The 17,269-nt window shown below is 54.1% G+C and overlaps 1 protein-coding gene across 1 annotated transcript in view; it reads right to left on the bottom strand.

Annotated features, from left to right (window-relative positions):
* Positions 1 to 3,923: 3,923 nt before the first annotated feature.
* ANXA11 (annexin A11) overlaps positions 3,924 to 17,269 on the bottom strand; it is a 41,365-nt gene continuing 28,019 nt past the window's right edge. Inside the window, exons 5-15 of the mRNA XM_081824002.1 lie at positions 16,069 to 16,156; positions 15,743 to 15,837; positions 14,874 to 14,987; positions 12,783 to 12,873; positions 12,298 to 12,377; positions 12,122 to 12,178; positions 9,709 to 9,802; positions 7,981 to 8,076; positions 6,696 to 6,754; positions 6,376 to 6,498; positions 3,924 to 4,745 (exon numbers count right to left, since the gene is read on the bottom strand). Coding sequence (XP_081680128.1) covers positions 4,686 to 4,745; positions 6,376 to 6,498; positions 6,696 to 6,754; positions 7,981 to 8,076; positions 9,709 to 9,802; positions 12,122 to 12,178; positions 12,298 to 12,377; positions 12,783 to 12,873; positions 14,874 to 14,987; positions 15,743 to 15,837; positions 16,069 to 16,156 — 957 coding nt within the window. The 3' untranslated portion in view covers positions 3,924 to 4,685. The remainder of the gene's footprint in view (positions 4,746 to 6,375; positions 6,499 to 6,695; positions 6,755 to 7,980; positions 8,077 to 9,708; positions 9,803 to 12,121; positions 12,179 to 12,297; positions 12,378 to 12,782; positions 12,874 to 14,873; positions 14,988 to 15,742; positions 15,838 to 16,068; positions 16,157 to 17,269) is intronic.

Consider the following 17,269-nt stretch of genomic DNA (forward strand, 5'->3'; position numbering starts at 1 on the left):
AGAGAGCATAAGCAGGGGCAAGGGGGGGAGGGGGAGGAGAAGCAGACTCCCCACTGAGCAGGGAACCTGATGCGGGGCTCGATTCCAGGACCCTGAGATCCTGACCTGAGCCGAAGGCAGATGCTTAACCCACTGAGGACCCAGGTACCCTATAAATAGGATCTCAATTTCATTTTCAGATTGTTCACTGCTACTATATAGAAACACAGCTGCTTTTTGTATTTTGATCATATATCCTATATCCTGCAACTCTGCCCAATTCATTTATTAGCTCTACTAGTTTTAGTGTAGATATGATTTATAATTTTCTACATAAGATCATGTCATCTGTGAATAGAAAGTTTTACTTATTTCTAATTTGTATGCTTTTTCCTTTTCTTGCCTAATTGCTTTGGCTAGAGCTTTCAAAACAATGTTGTTTGGTGTCGTCTTCAAATCATACAGGAAAAAAAAAAGAGCTACAAATCTATATTAATAGTAATGTTTATGTTTACCTAAGCAGTTACCTTTACCAACGTCTTTTCTTTCTTCATGTGGATTTGAGTTCCTGCTCGGTATCTTTCATTTCAGCTTGAAGGACTTTTAGTGTTTCTTATAAGGCAGGTCTACTAGCAGCAAACCATCTCCATTTTTGTTTATCCAGGAATGTCTTCATGTCTCCTTCATCTTTAAAGAATATTTTGCCAGATGTAGGATTCTTGGTTGACATTTTTTTTTCTTTCAGCACAATGAATAGGTCATCCCACTGCCTTCTGTCCTGCATGGTTTCTGACAAAACCCTCTCACTGAGACTTTTTTTCTCAGGCGTTTGTCTGGTTGCTGCAGACTTTCCATTAGTTTTCAGAGTTTGGATAAAGTTGATTCTCACAGTTCTTGCCATCTTATTTGTTGCTTTTGTGTAGGAGGTACATTTTGGAGGTCCCTACTCCACTGTTTTTGCTGACTACACTCAAGTTTAAGAAGCTCTGATCTTGTCTTTTCATTTTACAAAGGGATAACAAAGGCCCAAAGAGGGGACTACTTCAGGGTCACAGAGCAAATCAGTGGCTGACCTGAGATCAGGACAGGATACCTGACTCCCAGATTGGTGCTCTTTCTGCTTCAGGACAATGTCAACTCTTACTGTAGGAAGGAACCAGGTTAGAGCGGGCACCAGTGTTGGGCCAAGGGGAGCTTTCCAAGGAGTGAGGGCTAAGGGTAGGAGTCCCTTGTAGAGCCGAGGGCTTCACTGACTGCATCTTTTACTGAGAAGGTCCCTGTAAGGGGCCAGGTAGAGGACTGAGTAATGATGTCCCTATCTCTTAAAGGAATACAGCCAGAGAGAGCTTTCAGGTTTGATGGGGTGAAAATTTAAGCTGTTATCTGCCTGGGGAAGATATCATATGTGATGATTTAGCTTGGTTTCTGTTTCCAAGTCTGACTCCACTTCCATCAGCCAGGGCAGGAAGGAACTGACAGCAGAAAAAAGGGGCTAAGTGCTAAGCTAGAGCTGTAACTGCTTGCCAAAGCAAGAGGAGGGACATGGCATGGTCACCCAGCTGTTGCCCTGACCATGGGCATTTGCAGAGGTTCGTCTTTCAAATCCCTCTTTCCAAAGCTGGGAGTAGACTTGTCCCATCTTCCATCACCTGACTGAATTCCAAACACAGGCTGCCTCCACCTCACCTGCTGCCCTCTGTGTGAACGAACACCTTTATCTCAGAAGTTCTGTCTCAGCTCAGGGGCATTTAGATCAGCATCAGAATGACAAGGCAAGCAGGATACAGAAGCAGTTTCCTGACCCCCAGGCCTGCTCAGCTCTGTGAGGTTGGGGCCCAGGGACCTGCATTTTAACAAGCTCCTCAGATGATCCTGATGCACACTAGGGTTTTCAGAACCACGACTTGAGGACCATTTCCCCATCCACAATGTAAGCACCCTTATACAGCCCAATATACAGCAAGGATGGTTTCTTTAATTTTGTACCCAAGGCAAGTGACTCCTTCGCCTCACCCTAGTCCCGGTCCTGCCCCTAACACAATGTTCCTTCCAATGCCCCACAGCTGCTGAGAATTCACTCAGGGCTCAATTCACCTGGTATCTCATCCTCTAGTAGTTCTTCTGGAAGTGATGTTAGATGTGTAGCAAGAACTGGTCTTGACTAACACCTCCAGGAAGCAAAACAACGACAACAGCAACAGTAACAACAACAACAACAAACACCACCCAGTGTAGTTCTCTCCCAGAACGAGATGACCTGTAAGGTTGAAGGTCTCCCTCCCCGTCTTTTTTGTCCGGAGCATAATCAACAGAGTTAATAACCTCCCATTGACCTTGGAAGGCAGCAAATGCCTTTACCCCTGGAGAGAACCCAGTGAAAAGTTCATGCTGTCCTCCAGCCCATACTTACTATGAGTTGGGTCCCATGGGCATGACCAAGAGAGCAGCTTTGGGGACAGGAAGGTAGAAAGAAACTAGGACCCAGACCAGGGTCAACACAGATGGTTCCCAAGTGTGTGGACCAGGGGTCTCAAACTTAAAGGCCTACAGGGGCCAAATAGGTTAACATGCAACAGGGAGTGGTAGGGCCTGTGGCAAAACAGAGCATATGCTTAAAGGGGGCAGCTGCAACTTGGTTTCAGCAGCTCCTGGTCTGCAGGATTGCCAGAATTTAATTTTTCAAGAGAAGCCAGAATTCCAGATTTTTAAAAAATATAGAATCTCTCAATACCTAAATGTTGGCAATAAATCAAATGCCTGGAAACTCTTTGAGGACCAAAGTAAACGCATGTACAGTCAGAAACTTCCTGATGGACACCAGGGTGCCTCTGGTGAGACAAGGACGCAAAGGAATGTCACAGAACATCTCCAGTCTCCCTAGAGAGGGGCTGAATGTGGGCCCCGGCACAGCTCAGCAGTCTGCCGGGGTCCGCCCGGGTGTGTGGCAAGTTATCATGCCAATCAGTCCATTCCACCAGGCAGGGCCCACCTGGCACCCCAGAGCAAGGAGCCTGCCCTAGGGGAGCCCTCAGCCAAGCATGCAGGGTCTTGTTCGAGAGGCTGCAGGCATGGAGGCAGGGGGACCTGAAGCGAAGAGCGGGGCCTACCATCGATTCCAGTGCCCATGGCAACTTCTCTGGCTCAGGCAGGTGGGTCTAGGTGGAGCAGGCTAGGGTCTCGCTCATGGCTGCCCCATGCCCGTTGGGCCATCCTCTCCTCTCTGTATGTCCAGGGGAGAGTGAGGGGGGGTATTCCCAGGCAGACATCTACTCTGGGGACAAGCCATTCCTTGGGGTCCCTGCCAGGGCCCAGCTGGCTTGATCTCCCACCTCAGTCCCTGAATTCTCTCCTTTCTAAACTCCCAACAAAGGAGGTCAGACCCGTGGCCAGCAAGGCAAGCTCCAGGCTTCTGGACAGAACAATGTCTGGAAACTCTGCCCCTTCTGGACTCACCCTCTCCTACCCACCACCAGCCAAGGGGCCAAAGGCCCACCAGGACCACAGCCAGGAGCACCCTCTCAGACCAAAGGGTCCCTGGGGGGAGGCACCAGTCTTGTGCCTCTCTGGGTTGTCCCCACCCTCCTCTCCAGCATCCAGCCATGAGGCCTACCCCAGGAGTCATGCATATGCCCTCCTGCCCGTGCCTCTTCTTCAGGACCCGGATGAAGGACTGCACTCTTCCTACCTCATCCTTGGTGGACTATACCACGCCCACATCTGAGCAAAATCCACACACCTCTTTAGCATCTGGGTCCCAAGCATGGATTTCAGGAACCTCCCTTCTCATTCCTTACAACCCGGGCTACCGTAAATGACCTATGCTCAGAGTTTCCTGAGCATAAGTTTCTACTTAAAGTCACATAAATTTTCACTGGATATTAAGGACAGAACCCTGAGCTACAGGCAGGATCATGAGGCAGAAGAAAACAAACTGGCACCAGGGAAACATTTCCAAAATGTTCCAGAGCTGGCTGACTTTAATTTAGAAAGTTTTTGGCTATTGACATTCAGGTTTAAGGCACATTCCAAATTACAAGAAACCCTGTCACTGGCAGGGAGCTGACTTTGTTCTCATGGTTTTGCATGGAAGAAGGAACAGATGACTTTCTGGCCTTTTCCTTCTTTTTTCTTTCCTAAGAAAACTCTAAGGAGTGAAGTGAGTTTGGCAATAACAAAGCTGAGGACACATTCTCACCAGACGCTAAGATTACTGTTAAAGGTCTTCCCTTTTACTCCTTACTGAGAACACGGCGCTCCCCCGCCAACCTCTCACCCAAAATGTGTATGCAGCAAAGACTTGTATGCATCTGTCTGGCAAGGACTATCAAAAAAAGGTGTCTCCAAATAAAGATATAAAATTACATGACTAATAGGAAGCCAAGAGTCTCAGCCACAAGCCAAAGGGACTGACTGCATGAGTCAAGGAATAAAACATCTACTTTAGCAGCAAGCGGCCGTGAGGGCTGGCGGGGGGATAGGCACCCTGAGAGAGGGACCCAGGTCCTACAGAACGAGCACTATGTGCGGAGCAGGAGAGGAGGGCGGAGGTGGAGGATGGGCCAAGGCTCTACTGACGGACGGGCTGCACTGGGACACCTGGGGGGCTCTTCTGTGGATTTGTTAGAAACAGATGGACATTCTTTTGACCTTTTCCTGGCATCGCTGTTGCTGGCAGGTGGACAGAAGTGTGAGCCACCAGTCACAGCTCAGTCGTTGCCACCACAGATCTTCAGCAGAATCTTCTGATAATCCCCCGAAGTGTCTCCCTGGTCACAGAAACAAGGAAAACATCAGTGAAGGGAGCCATGGCCAATTGTGGCCTCCTACCTCCTGATTTTCCAGGGGGGGCACTCCCCACCGCGCTGGCCCCAGGGTGGGGGAGGCCCACGCACGCAGCGTCACAGCGCCCCTAACCCAGCGTGGGGCGTGCGGTTCAGCCTCCCCAAGCCCTTGCTGAAAAGAAGACAGCTGCACTCACCCCAATGATCAAAGCCAGAATTTGAAAAATAAATAAACATGCAAAATTTAAAACAGCCCTCCAAGCCCCAAACTCAGGGCTAACTCGTGGTGGTCTTTTCTCAGTGCGTCTTCATTGTGCTGGACTGAGGCTGCACGTGATGCCGTACGACATGCGCTCTGGGGCGTAGTCTACTGTGACGGGAGCGTCCGTGCACGGCACTGTCATCATCTGGGCGTCCCAGCTCACCCCGACCTCTCCTCCTCCTGACTCTGTCACATCCCATCAGAAGTGCAGAGTGCACGTAGCTTCTTTTAAAATATACATATTTATTTTAAATATTATTTTTTATTTACTTATTTTTTAAGAAAGCTCTATGCCCAACGTGGGGCTTGAACTCATGACTCCAAGATCAAGAGTCGCACGCCCTACCGACCGAGCCGGCCATGAGCCCGACGCTTAGCTAATATCTGACCATTTCCTCCCACCACGGCCGTCCCCGGGGGCAAGGCCTGTAGCTTCTTCCAGCAGCCCATGGGCCCACGGAAGCCACTTCGTGAATAACTACAAATCCTCTGCGATGAACAGCAGCAGTTTTATAGCCAGAAAATGGAGATGAGCTGTTCTCCGTGAGAGGCCCAACATGAAATCTGAGGGAGCCAGAAATCAGAAGCTGGTTGTGGTGACTCCAGTTTCAAGGCTCACACAGGCTCAGAACCTAACAGAGGAATTCCTTCTGTCATGCTGGCCCCGGCGCACGGGGGCAAAAGCGAAGCTAGCGCTTCTGAGACACGCATGTGACACCGGGTGCCTGACAAGGACCGCCTCGCTCAAGACTTCCCGAACTCCTGGGGGGATACTGTTACCTTGGTCTTGGGGATGATGGCACTGGGGTTCAGGGAGGGTAAGGAAGTTGCTCAAGGTCACACACAGTCAGCAAGTGAGAAGAGCCAGACTGGACTGCAGGCCGAATGACCCCAGAGCCCTGGCGCCCAGGTGCTTCCAGGGCTGTCTCTGCCATGCGGCCAGGTGACAGAAGGACTCATCACCTTGGGACGGGAGTCCTCACCAAAAGGTCACAGACTCACAGGGTGACCGGGTACCAAGGTGGGGAGGCCCTGCATTTTCTCTGAGGCTGCTGTTAGGACTCCCCCTCCCCTCCTTTACTGAGCAGCAGGGGTGGTGGGTGCTGGGGACGTAGGGTGGGGGGCGCCAGCAGGGTCAACACCCAGCCTGCCCTCAGGAGCTTCTAAGAGTCTGAGGGCGAATGGACAAACCAGGAGAAGTTGAGGAGAGCAAGTAGGAAGCCCACAGGCAAGACGCCCGCGCACGGCAGGGGCCAAGGCGGCCAGAGTTCCGAGCAGGGAGGTACAGGGGACAAGGGGGTGGCCAGGGAGGCCCGCAGGAGGCAGCCTGCTCATCCCCCCCGAGGGCCGTACCGAGATGTCGTGGTACAGCGACTTGCCGTACAGCCGCTTATATTCCATTCTGATGTCCAGGAGGTCGATCTCACTGCGAGACACCATGATGCGAATCAGAGTCCGGTCCTTCGTTCCCACTCCCTGAAGAGAGTCCACCAAGGGCATGAGCAATGGGCCTCCTTACTGTCCCACCTTCCCGCCCATGGGCCCTCTGCCCTCTTGGCTGAGGGGTGGCTCTCCTTGCACCTTCTGCCCTGAGCAAGGGCGGGGTCACAGGTCAGGCTGAGACACCCACCCCCCATCCCCTGCCCAGATCCCTGCACGTGGGAGGCACATACCCTCATGGCCTTGTTGAGCCTTTCAGCAAAGAAGGCTGGAGTATTCTTGAGACATTTCACTAGGAGAGAGAAACAGTGTGACTCCATCTGCAGAAAACTCTCAGTCCAAGGGGCCACGGAGAGAACAAGTGTCCTTGTGAGAGGCCGCATGGGACACATCCACCTTCCTCTCCTCGTTCTCCTCCAAGCTCAATTATCTGTGATCTTGGCTCTGGCTCTTTGGAATAGAAACATGCCGGACCCCAACCTCGACCTCCTTCCGGGCAACAGTGTGGTGAAAGGAGCCATGTAGGTTAGAAATCTGGCTGCTCCAGTGCATGGGGCAACCTAGGGGCTGTGAGCCTCATGGAGGAAGGATGGCTGAGTGGCATGAGTGTCTCAAGGCCATGATCCCTGTGTCATGGGGACATGCAGGGAAATGGGAAGGACCCGCCATCTGCCCTGGCCAGAAGGCTCCAAGAAAAGCACAGTGTGGGATGCCTGGGTGGCTCAGTTGTTAAGCGTCTGCCTTCGGCTCAGGTCCTGATCACAGGGTCCTGGGATCGAGCCCCACATCGGGCTCCCTGCTCCACGGGAAGCCTGCTTCTCTCTCCCCTTCTCCCTGTGTGTGTGTGTGCTCTCTAGTTCTCACTCTCTCTCACATAAATAAATAAATAAGTCAGAAAGAAAGAAAAGAAAGAAAGGAAAGAAAGCAAAGAACGAAAGGAAAGAAAGAAAGAAAGAGAAAGAAAGAAAGAAAAGCACAGCTCAAGACGGGCAGACTCTGACTTCCCCACAGGGTACGGAGAGGCTGCGAGGCCTGAGCAGGCGGGCGGCCGTGGGGCAGGTCGGGCCCTGCTGCAGAGGGGGCGGGCACTGCGAGAGGCGCCCCACGTAGCCGGGAGCGAAGCCAGCCTTCCTGAGCAAGGGCCTGTTCTGCTGTTGCCAAGTAAAAATCTTTCCACGTGTTTCCATCACACAGATCTGACAAGTGCCTGCAGGGATGTATTTTTAGAGGAAACTTGGCAGGATGTGAGTCATCTTCCTCCGGGAGAGCAGCTGGTCGCTCTCCCACCAGTGCCCACACGGCAGCTCCCTGCCCCAGAGCTGCGCCTGAAATACAAACAGCACCCCGCCAGGGCGGTTGGAGGTACGGCTATGCCGCGCGCCGGGAAGCAGGCTGCTTTCCCACCATTTGGGCACAGGATTTAGCAATCCTGGATCATGTGCTCGCCACTAGCCCACAGCCAGAGAAGGCGGAGCAGCCCCGGGTGGGCCGGCGGCTGGGCGGGCCCGGGACGCCTACCCACGGCCAGCATGCCCCTCTCCAGGTCCCCGGACATCTCCCGGCAGATGCTCTTCTCGACGTCTCGGCCTGTCATCCGCTGATACTCGTTGAAAACTAGTGGAAAGAGAGAAGAGATAAATTACGAACTAAATTCTGTCCCCACAAAGTCATACGGTGACGTCCTAACCCCCAGTACACCCCAGAACGTAACCATATTTGGACGTACAGCCTTTAAAGAGGTGATTAAGTTAAAATGAGGCCCTTAGCGTAGGCCCTAATCCAATCTGACCAGTGGCCCTGTTAAGAAGAGATCTGGACACACAAGGAAACACCAGGGATGCCCACACGGAGGAGAGAGCGTTTTAGAACATGGCAAGAAGCTGGCCACCTGCAGGCCTAGGAGAGAGGCCTCAGAAGAAACCAACCCGCTGACACTTTGGTCTTGGACTTCCAGCCCCCAGGACGGTGAGAAAATGAGTATCTGTCGCGTAAGTCACTCAGTCTGTGGTATTTTGCTGTGGCCGCCCGAGCAAATGAACAGAGCCTTGCCAGAGCCTGCCTCTCCCCTCAGCTTGCGGTACCCCAGGCGGCCCCACTGACCGGGCCCACCCACCCTGCTCTCAAGTCAGGCAGGCTCTTCACCCCACAACACGCGTGCACCTCGCTCCCATCAGCTCATGGCTCACCCGAGTCATACCTTACTACCCCACCCAGCACCCCTCCACACACACTGACAGAATTTTCGCTCTCTTCTCAAATCCTTTCACTTCCGGTCCATGCCCACGTTCCTTCTCCATCATTTCATGTGTCTGTCTTGTCTCTCAGCGGGACGATGAGCTAACACCTGTCCGGCCCCACAGCCTACCTGAGGACACGCTGAGCACCCACGGCACTGGGACTCCAGGCTCCTAGAGAGGCAGGTGGCCCAGTGGAGACCCACGTACCAACTCTAGCTCTGGCCTTAGTGAGTGCACAGAACAGGGGCCTGGGTGTTCACTCGGGCCCCCACTGTGTTGCTAAGTGTGGCTGTCATTCTCAGTCCTACCCGGCCCCCCCCCAGGGCCTTTGCACTTGGCAGCTCTGTCATGTTTTTAACTCAGATGTCATGACCTCAGCAAGGACCACCCCAAGCACCATCCCTGACCCCTGCACCACTCCCTATCCCTGTTGCCAACTTTATTGTCTGTCACTAAAGGATTTACCAGCTGGTACCGATTTCACTTAATTTTTGTTTACTGCCTGTCTCCCAGAACAAGAATGTGAGCCTCAGGACAGCAATGACTCCATAATCCTGTGCTCTGCTGCTTCCCCACGCCCACTCCGGGACCTGGCCCATGGCAGGAGCTTGTTTTATAGACTCTGAATGAATGAGTAAACAATGTACTTTTGTACACTGTACGATCAATTGTTACGCTGATTTTTGTATGCCACGCTTTGGAAAGCATCGGATCAGGTGCTCTTGAAGGCTCTCTCAGCTCTAATTTCCACATTCCGGTGTATAAAGACACCTGCCAGCAGGAGGCTGCCATTTCTCTCACCTCTTCCTTTGCTTTCCTCCAGAACCAGATGCATGCAGAAACACCGGAAACCCGCTGCTAAGATCTTTTATATCGCCACCAGGGGGCTCTTTTAAGGAAGAGTAAGCCCTATGGAGTGGGACTGCCAAGTGTTCCTGCTAGCTGTCTCCCCTTCGTACGTTGTCTGCCCTCATCTATCTGGCCCTAGGGAGGCCTGGGACCGCCTTACCTGCCACCAGGTGGGCCCGGCTCCGGGAGCACAGAATTGCGTTGAACTTGGACTCGTCTGTTCCCAGGCGGTTCTCCCCGGCTGCATACAGCTCCTGGGCAGAGGGGAAGACGGGCATGCAGTGCAAGCCTCACCCCGCAGCCTGGGCCCAGGTCACCTAGGACAGCCGTGCAGGCCCACTGGGGAAGGAAATGGGGGCGGGGCCCTGGCTGTGCTCCATGCACTGTGCAGAACTAGACACCATCCACTCGTCGTCTCACCGGGCAACAGAGGATTCTGAGGCAGGCTGGCCGGCGGGGGGCGGGGGCAGGGCACTCAGGACCAGGAGAACCAAGGCCAGCTGAGGCCGGGACAGGCAAGGGACAGCTTTAACCCCAGCAAGGGAGCAGTGTACAACAGGGACAACAGAACAAGGGCTGGGCTGGAGTCCTAGCTCTGCTGCTAACTTGCCACGGGGCTCCAGGCAGGCCACCGGCCCTCTTGGAGCCTCACTTCCTCACCTCTGAAATGCGAAGGTCAGATTAGATGTGGGGTCACAAACCTGAAAGCCCAAAGGGATTAGCTGGGTAACTTAAATGAGGGGAACAGGCCAGTTGTGAGGCCAGAGGGTGGTGGGGACAAAGGGTAAGCACGCAGAGGGGCCATCACTTCTCAGCACCTGCTGGGGACTTTAATAGAGGAGAACGAACCCACAGTTGCCAGAAATCCAGAGTTCTATATGAAATTCTCAATCTTTATAAGCAGTTTCCCTATCTGTAAGGGGGAACACTAAATATTATGGCAATAAATACTATGACAATGAACAAATTGCAATTGTGAGTGTGGGACTGTATGTGGCAGGCACTTTCCCTGTGTTTCCCTGTGTATACCATAATAATGTTTGCAAAAGGGCAGAATTTGCACTTGCCTGTTAAATTTTTGCAAGTTTGCACCCAAATATTTGCCAATTTGCAACCCCCCATGCCGGATGGCCCAGAAGCACTCTCCAGGCCTCAGGTAGTGGCTCTGGGATCTCAAGGCACCGACGGCCAGGGGAGGAGGGCAGCCACCAGGGGCTCAGAGACCCCACAGGTCAAGGTGAGGCAGTAACAGATCCATAACTAAGAAGACACAGAAGTGGGCACAAAAAAACCTTGAAAGTGAGGCAGCTTCTGCCTCGGCCAGGGAATGGCCAGGCCTGTCTGACAGGAAAGTGGGAACAGGAAAATTCCCACTGCGGCAACAGAGCTGGGAGCCTGGGTTTGCCCAGCCCTGAGTGCAGAAATGGGAGTGCATGTCTCAAGCCAGGGGAGATGTTAAGGCAGACCCTGAAGGAGGACATCTGGGGTGCAGCTGGGATACATAGAACAAGCCAGGAGTCTGGGCCCTTATCCAGTCCCTGCCTCCAGGTTCCTCCAGGCACAAGGGTCAGCCTCTCTGAGCCCCCGTTTCCCCATCTGGAAAGGACATGGACCAGACCAGAGAGCAGCCGTCTTCCAGCCCTACAAAGAGGCCCCTCCACAGAGGTCCTCTTCCGCCTGACGGACAGCAGACAGAAGGGGATCGCTGGCAGCTCCTGGGGAGTGCCGGGCTGGGGGTGGCAGGGGCGACAAAGGGAGAGAGAGGCCTAGCCAGCTCCATCCCACTAGAAAGCTGCGGCTCTCTCCAGCCACAACTGCTGTGATCTGAGTTCATCCGTGGGAAACACAAGCTCCTCTAGAGAGGTGCTCAGACGACCTGACGGACAGAGGGAATGGGAGAGAACTTCGCCGTCTGTCTACAGTCATGCCCGGCTGCGGAATTCCAAGGCTGCACAACTAATGTGACAGCTGGTTTCTAGGCTCCGACCTTCAAAAGCATTAACAGGCAAGTGGAGGGCGCCTGGGTGGCTCAGTTGGTTAAGCGACTGCCTTCAGCTCAGGTCATGATCCTGGAGTCCCGGGATCGAGTCCTGCATCGGGCTCCCTGCTCAGCGGGGAGTCTGCTTCTCCCTCTGACCCTCCCCCCTCTCATGTGCTTTCTCTCATTCTCTCTCTCTCAAATAAATAAATAAAATCTTTAAAAAAAAAAAAAAAAACAGGCCAAGTGGAAAGTCTGCCTGTCCGCAAACACAATGACATATGCAACCGACCACAGGAAGAGGACCGGGTCACATGAAATCCCACACCCATCATGACCTACCAACTCCTGTCATATTTGATTGTCTCCCAGGTTCGCGCTGAGGGTGGGATCAGAAGCCTACAGAGGCGGGGGGACACTCAAGGTCTCACGGGTGATAAGCAGCAGAGCCCACCCGAGACTCACAGCATCTGGAACCCGCTCCTTATCCATCGCTCTTTCCACCTCAGAGCTCCTCCCTCATGGAGCAAGAAGAAAGTGGGGGGCGCCCCCTGACTCTGGAAGCCCAGCTGGGGTACCTGGCCATCACACCCACCTGGGCGTCTCTCTGGACCAGTGTCATGTCCACATTGGTGCTTTCATCCCGGTTTCCCTGAAAGGAAGCAGGAGGTATGGTCAAGGCCGCTGCCTACAGTTGCGTACGTCCCCCGTCCCCGTGCCCTTTCCACCTCTCTCTGCTCTGAGCCCCGAGCTCTGTTGTGGGAAAGGTACCTGAGACAGAGAGATGAGGAGCCGCTGGAAGTGCCCCGACGTGTCGCTTCGGATGGCCTCCTCCAGGGTCTTTTTGAATTCTGAAAGGGAGACACAGGGAAGGCCCACCCTGCAGCCACAGTCAGCAGCAGACGCCAGCAAGAGAAGGGCCCAGGAGTCCCGGGTGCAACGAGACAGGTGGTCCACACAGCCCTCCAGGGTCACGGGGGCTGTGACCTCCAGGCCGACCTGCCGTCTGTCAGGCTCGGCCCAAACCGCACCCTAGAGGCTCTCCCTCCTACCCCTCCCTTACCTCAGTCACCTGCCCTGAGTGCAAACAGCGGGCAGGGCTGGGTCTTGGATCAAAGCCCCACGTGTTGGCGGCGGGGCAGGGGATGAGGCGATAAGAAGTCCAGGAAGGTCTAAGAGGCCGTGGGAGAGGGTGTGGCCAAGGCCCAGCAAGCACAGGAGTCTGTGGAGGGTTGAGGGGCGGGCGCCAGCCTAACCTGTTTTGTAGGCTCTGCTTAATTCCCGGATGTGCTCGTTGCTGCGGGAGGCGAAGATCTCGATCAGGCAGGCTTCGTCAGTGCCAGCTCCCTAAGGTGGCAGAGAGCACAAACCACAAGCTTGTCACAGCTCCCTCTCTGGCACCCAGGGAAGAGAGCAGGGGCCCTGTGCCCCATGGCACCAGTCCCAACAGTAGCAGCCACCAGCACAGGCCCACGCCCCGCTGGGGCCGCCTGAGGCAGCCAAGCTCCCTGCCACCGCCCCAGGCCCCGAAAAGTCCCAGATCATGACAGTGACATGGTGATGAACAGAGGTCACATAAAGGACCATGCTCATTCCCCCACCAGGAAACTGAGCATCAGAGAGGTGTAGTGACTTGTCCAAGGCCACACAGTAAATGGTGGGTTGAGATGTGGACCCAGATCTGTTTTATTCCAAGCTCAGCTCATGAACGAGACAAGACACAACTGAAAAATGTGTATAAAGCAAGAGTAGACGTGTGGACAGAGGACAGTCCTGGACTGGATTGTGGAGCATCTGAAGACATCTAGAAGAGGCGGCACCAACGAGGCCGAGAGAGAGAGAGAGAGAGAGAGAGAGAGAGAGAGAGAGAGAGAGAGAGGAGCACGTCAGGGGCGGGGAGAAGGCCGAGGACACAGGCAGCGGCCTGGCTGCTGGGTGGGCTTGAATCTGGGCCTGCTGCTTATTAGCTGTGTGACCTCGGGCGCCCTACTTCACCTCTCTGTGCCTTAGGTTCCTTGCGCATCAAATGGGAGCACCGCTAACACCTACTACCTCCTGCAAAGTGCTGAGGGTTAAATGTTACAAACGTGAAGCACTTAGAACAGTGCCAGTCACGTGGGAAGCACGGCACAGGGGAGCTGTTTTCATGATGAGCATAACTGCAATTCCTCAGAGCTTGCAAAGAGCTTCTGCTAGCCACTGAGCTCAGTGCTCACCACAGGCCACAAGAAAGGGCGTCCGCAGTCCCATTTTACACTTGCTCAAGGACACATGGCTCGTCAGTGACAGGTGACCCCAGCCCCGTGTGGTTTCCCATACTCCACAACTGCCACCACCTCGTGAAGCCGGCTGGGGGCGGCAGCTGGGCCGGGCAGAGGCCTGGGGGCCGCTCCTGGGTGCTGTCCCCAGCTGCTTCCTGACCCCTCCCTAGAAGAAGGCATGTCTGAGGATCTCAGCGGGGTCCTCTCCCCCCTCCAGGCTCCATACTGAATTCTCTGCCTCTCCTCTTGGGGGCAGGAAGAGTCATTGTGCCTATCAAGCCTCTGAAAAATGATAGATTCCTTCTGGAGCACCTGCTCAATTCACAAGGATGTCCCCCTTCTGTGGGAGCTGCCCCCTCCCCAACCATGGGATACCTGTTGTGGGTCTTGGGAGCCATGAGACTTTGGAATGCAGACGACACTCCCTTTGGTCACAAGTGACTTGACCAGGGGCGGAAAGTAAACCCTAAGTAGGCCAGAGTCTGCTCCTATTTGGAATTTGGACTAAGGGACAGTTGGTCTTTACTGTGGCCAAATCTCTGAGAGGTAAATGGAGTGGAGTCAACAGGGATCCTCTGCCCCCGGCAGATGAAGACTGAAGGGGGCACTTGGGAAGCAGCAGAGACAAGAGAAATCCTGCCTGGGTCCCTGCCCTTCCTCAAGCCGGGCAGCTCACCTTTACCCTCATAACCGATTCTGCACCTCTGTTTCCCTTAAACCCCTCAAGAGTGTTTCTGTCATTTGCTCACAGAGTCCTAAATGAAGGAGGATGATACCACCCGAGGCCTCTGCCCCGTTCCTATCACCGTGTCACCACCAGCTCTACCACCCCGCTGCAACCATGCTGTTAAGATGGACTCAGGTGCCCCCGATGATGAATGACACCTGTTTTGCCTCTTGGGGAGTCACCAGAAGTCACCCTTTCTACAGCACTTGGACTCCAACCCGAGAGGATCCAGGAACCACACTGACAATGGCAGCTAATGAACGGATTCAGCCCCACCGTGCAGTCCAGGCCTTTCCCTGGCCTGTGTGTCCATGTGAGCAAAGGAACACACACACACACACACACAAACATGTACACACCTTGATGGCTTCCTTTATTTCATAAACATCGAAGAGGACCGGGGTCTTCATGAGAGCCAAGATTGTCTTCTCAAAGTTTCCTGACAGTTCAGATTTCAGATCTTTGATCAAATCCTGATCGAATATTCAAAGAGACAAACAAACCTATTTTGAGAATGCACACGAGGTGACTAATAGGGACAACATCCCAGATCTGAGGATCAGCAGCATCTGCATCAGCCAGAGCCTGGCAGAAAAGCCAAATCTCAGCCAGCCCAGACCTGCAGAGCTGGAGCTTGCAATTCAATCAGCTGCCCAGGGGACCCACATTCAAGCTGGAGAAGCACTGGGCCAGAAAACCAGTCTATTCAACTTACCCAGTGTTTACCTAAGATTCAAAAGCCCAGAACTTCAAAATACATCCCCATGCATTTGTGCAGAACTGCAAGCCTTTTCCTTCAAAGCTCCTCTCCCAGCTACACCTCCTAGGGTGGTCATGAAGAGGGCAGGGATTAGCAGCCTGGGTCCCCAGGAGGAAAAACCGGCCCAGTGGGAGCTAAAAGGAAATAACCTGTCCATGGTCTCTGTGAGTCATGGCAGAGCCAGGGCTAGAACCCAGACCTCTGGGTGCCTCTCATCAAACCTCAGTGCCCTGCGGACTTTTGGAGTTCCCCCTCGCAGCATCCTTCTGTTCTAGAAGATGCCATCAGCTGAGAGGTCACTGCTGGGTGGGCAGCAGAAAATGCCCTAATAGGCCTTACTGCCCACCCAGGAGATCTAGGCTCACCTGGCACCAAAGAAAAGCAGGGGTGAGTGGGGCTGTGCTAGAGGCTATGCCTCAGTTCAGTGGGGACCAGGCCTCCCTTCCCTGCCACCCCTCCCCCACTCACCTTCCCATAAGCAGTCTTGAAGGACAGGAGGATCTGCTGCCGCTGCTTGTTGGAGCGACTCCCCAGGCAGTTGATGATGGCCTGCTCGTCGGTCCCTGGCGGAAGAAGAGGTGGATGTGGGCAGGGCTGGGGTCATGGGGATGCTCTGCACTGGAGACTTCCCTGGCCTGGGCTCTTCCATTCTCCTGGGCATCCCAACTGCACCCCCACATCTACCTCCTCTTCCACCACCACCACGGGGACCGGGTTCCCTCCTCCCAGCAACCCCGCACGGAGCTGGCGAGTCAGAGGGGCAGTTAGGACCCGAGCCACCCAGGGCTCCTCACCAAAGCCTTTCATAGCTTTCCGCAGGACCTCGGCATCTCGCAAGGGGTCAAAACCAGGAGCATCTGTGATGGTGCCTCGGTTTCCAAACTGCTCGGACAAACAGACTCACGTAAGATGTTGTATCCCCCAAATGCAAGACTTCCCCGCCCCAGACTCTGAAAGTGACCTTTTTACTACAAGTTGGGGTACTGGAAGGAGCCCGTAATCAGTAACTGAGTGAGCCTATTGTGATCATTAGATATCCTCATGTCCTGGTGCTGAGGCTTCTGCCTGGCTCCCGTGGCTAGAAGCCCGTCTCTAGCTGAGTCCTGACGCTGAAAATCTGCCCTATGCCCAGGTCCTCCAGGACGGGGCCCGGGTTCCTGATGGGGGGGCAGCCCTGGGAAGCTCACTGCCATAGCACACGTGAGCACGTATTAGGGCCCTCCTGAAAGGGTCTGGGTAGTCCATGGAGCACCTCGGTGCAAACGAGAGAAAGACGTTCCCTGCAGAAAGGCCGGTGTCCGGCCCTTACCATGGTACACACCGCCTCCCTACTTCCCGGACTCTGCTTTTCCTAGCACTGTTCTCTAGGCTCTCAGACCTGCTTGCCGGCCGGACCCCTTCCTGACACTGACAGCTGCACCACCCAGCAAACAAATCTTCCTTCCTAAGTGGTCTCCTGGTGGCTTACCTTCTAGGGCTGGTGCACCACCGGTTTTAACAGGGTTAAGAAGAGAAGCGCGGAGAAGGGATGAAGGGGAAGGCAGAGGGAAGATGGAGACTAGGGCAGGGGTAGGGGAGTGTGGGGGCAGGGAGGAGAGGGACCCTCCATCTAATAATAGTAGTCGAGCACATACCACCAGCCCTGTGCTTGGCTGGTTTGGCCACGTAACCATGACAATGAATTCTAGGCACTGCAAACACGAAATGCTCTCCAAAATGAGCCAAGAGCAGCCCCGGAGGAACTGCCAACAATCTTCCCTAGCCAAAGGAGGTTTTAAGAACCCTCTAAGACCAGCCTGAGAGGCACCTCGGGGGACTGAAGACTAAGCCCCGTTGGGCACAAGGCTTGAGGCCAGGGGCCCAGACAGTTCCTACAAAGCACAGAGCCCAGGCAGTAAATGACACAGGAGGAATGATGAGTACCCTGGGATGTTCAGATCCAACTCGCACACGGAATATCTAACCAAGCTGCGAGAAACAGGGCAGCTCCCCAAG

Source organism: Leptonychotes weddellii, chromosome 6 (genome assembly GCF_054177405.1).
Source record: "Leptonychotes weddellii isolate Sample4059 chromosome 6, ASM5417740v2, whole genome shotgun sequence".
NCBI lineage: Eukaryota > Metazoa > Chordata > Mammalia > Carnivora > Phocidae > Leptonychotes > Leptonychotes weddellii.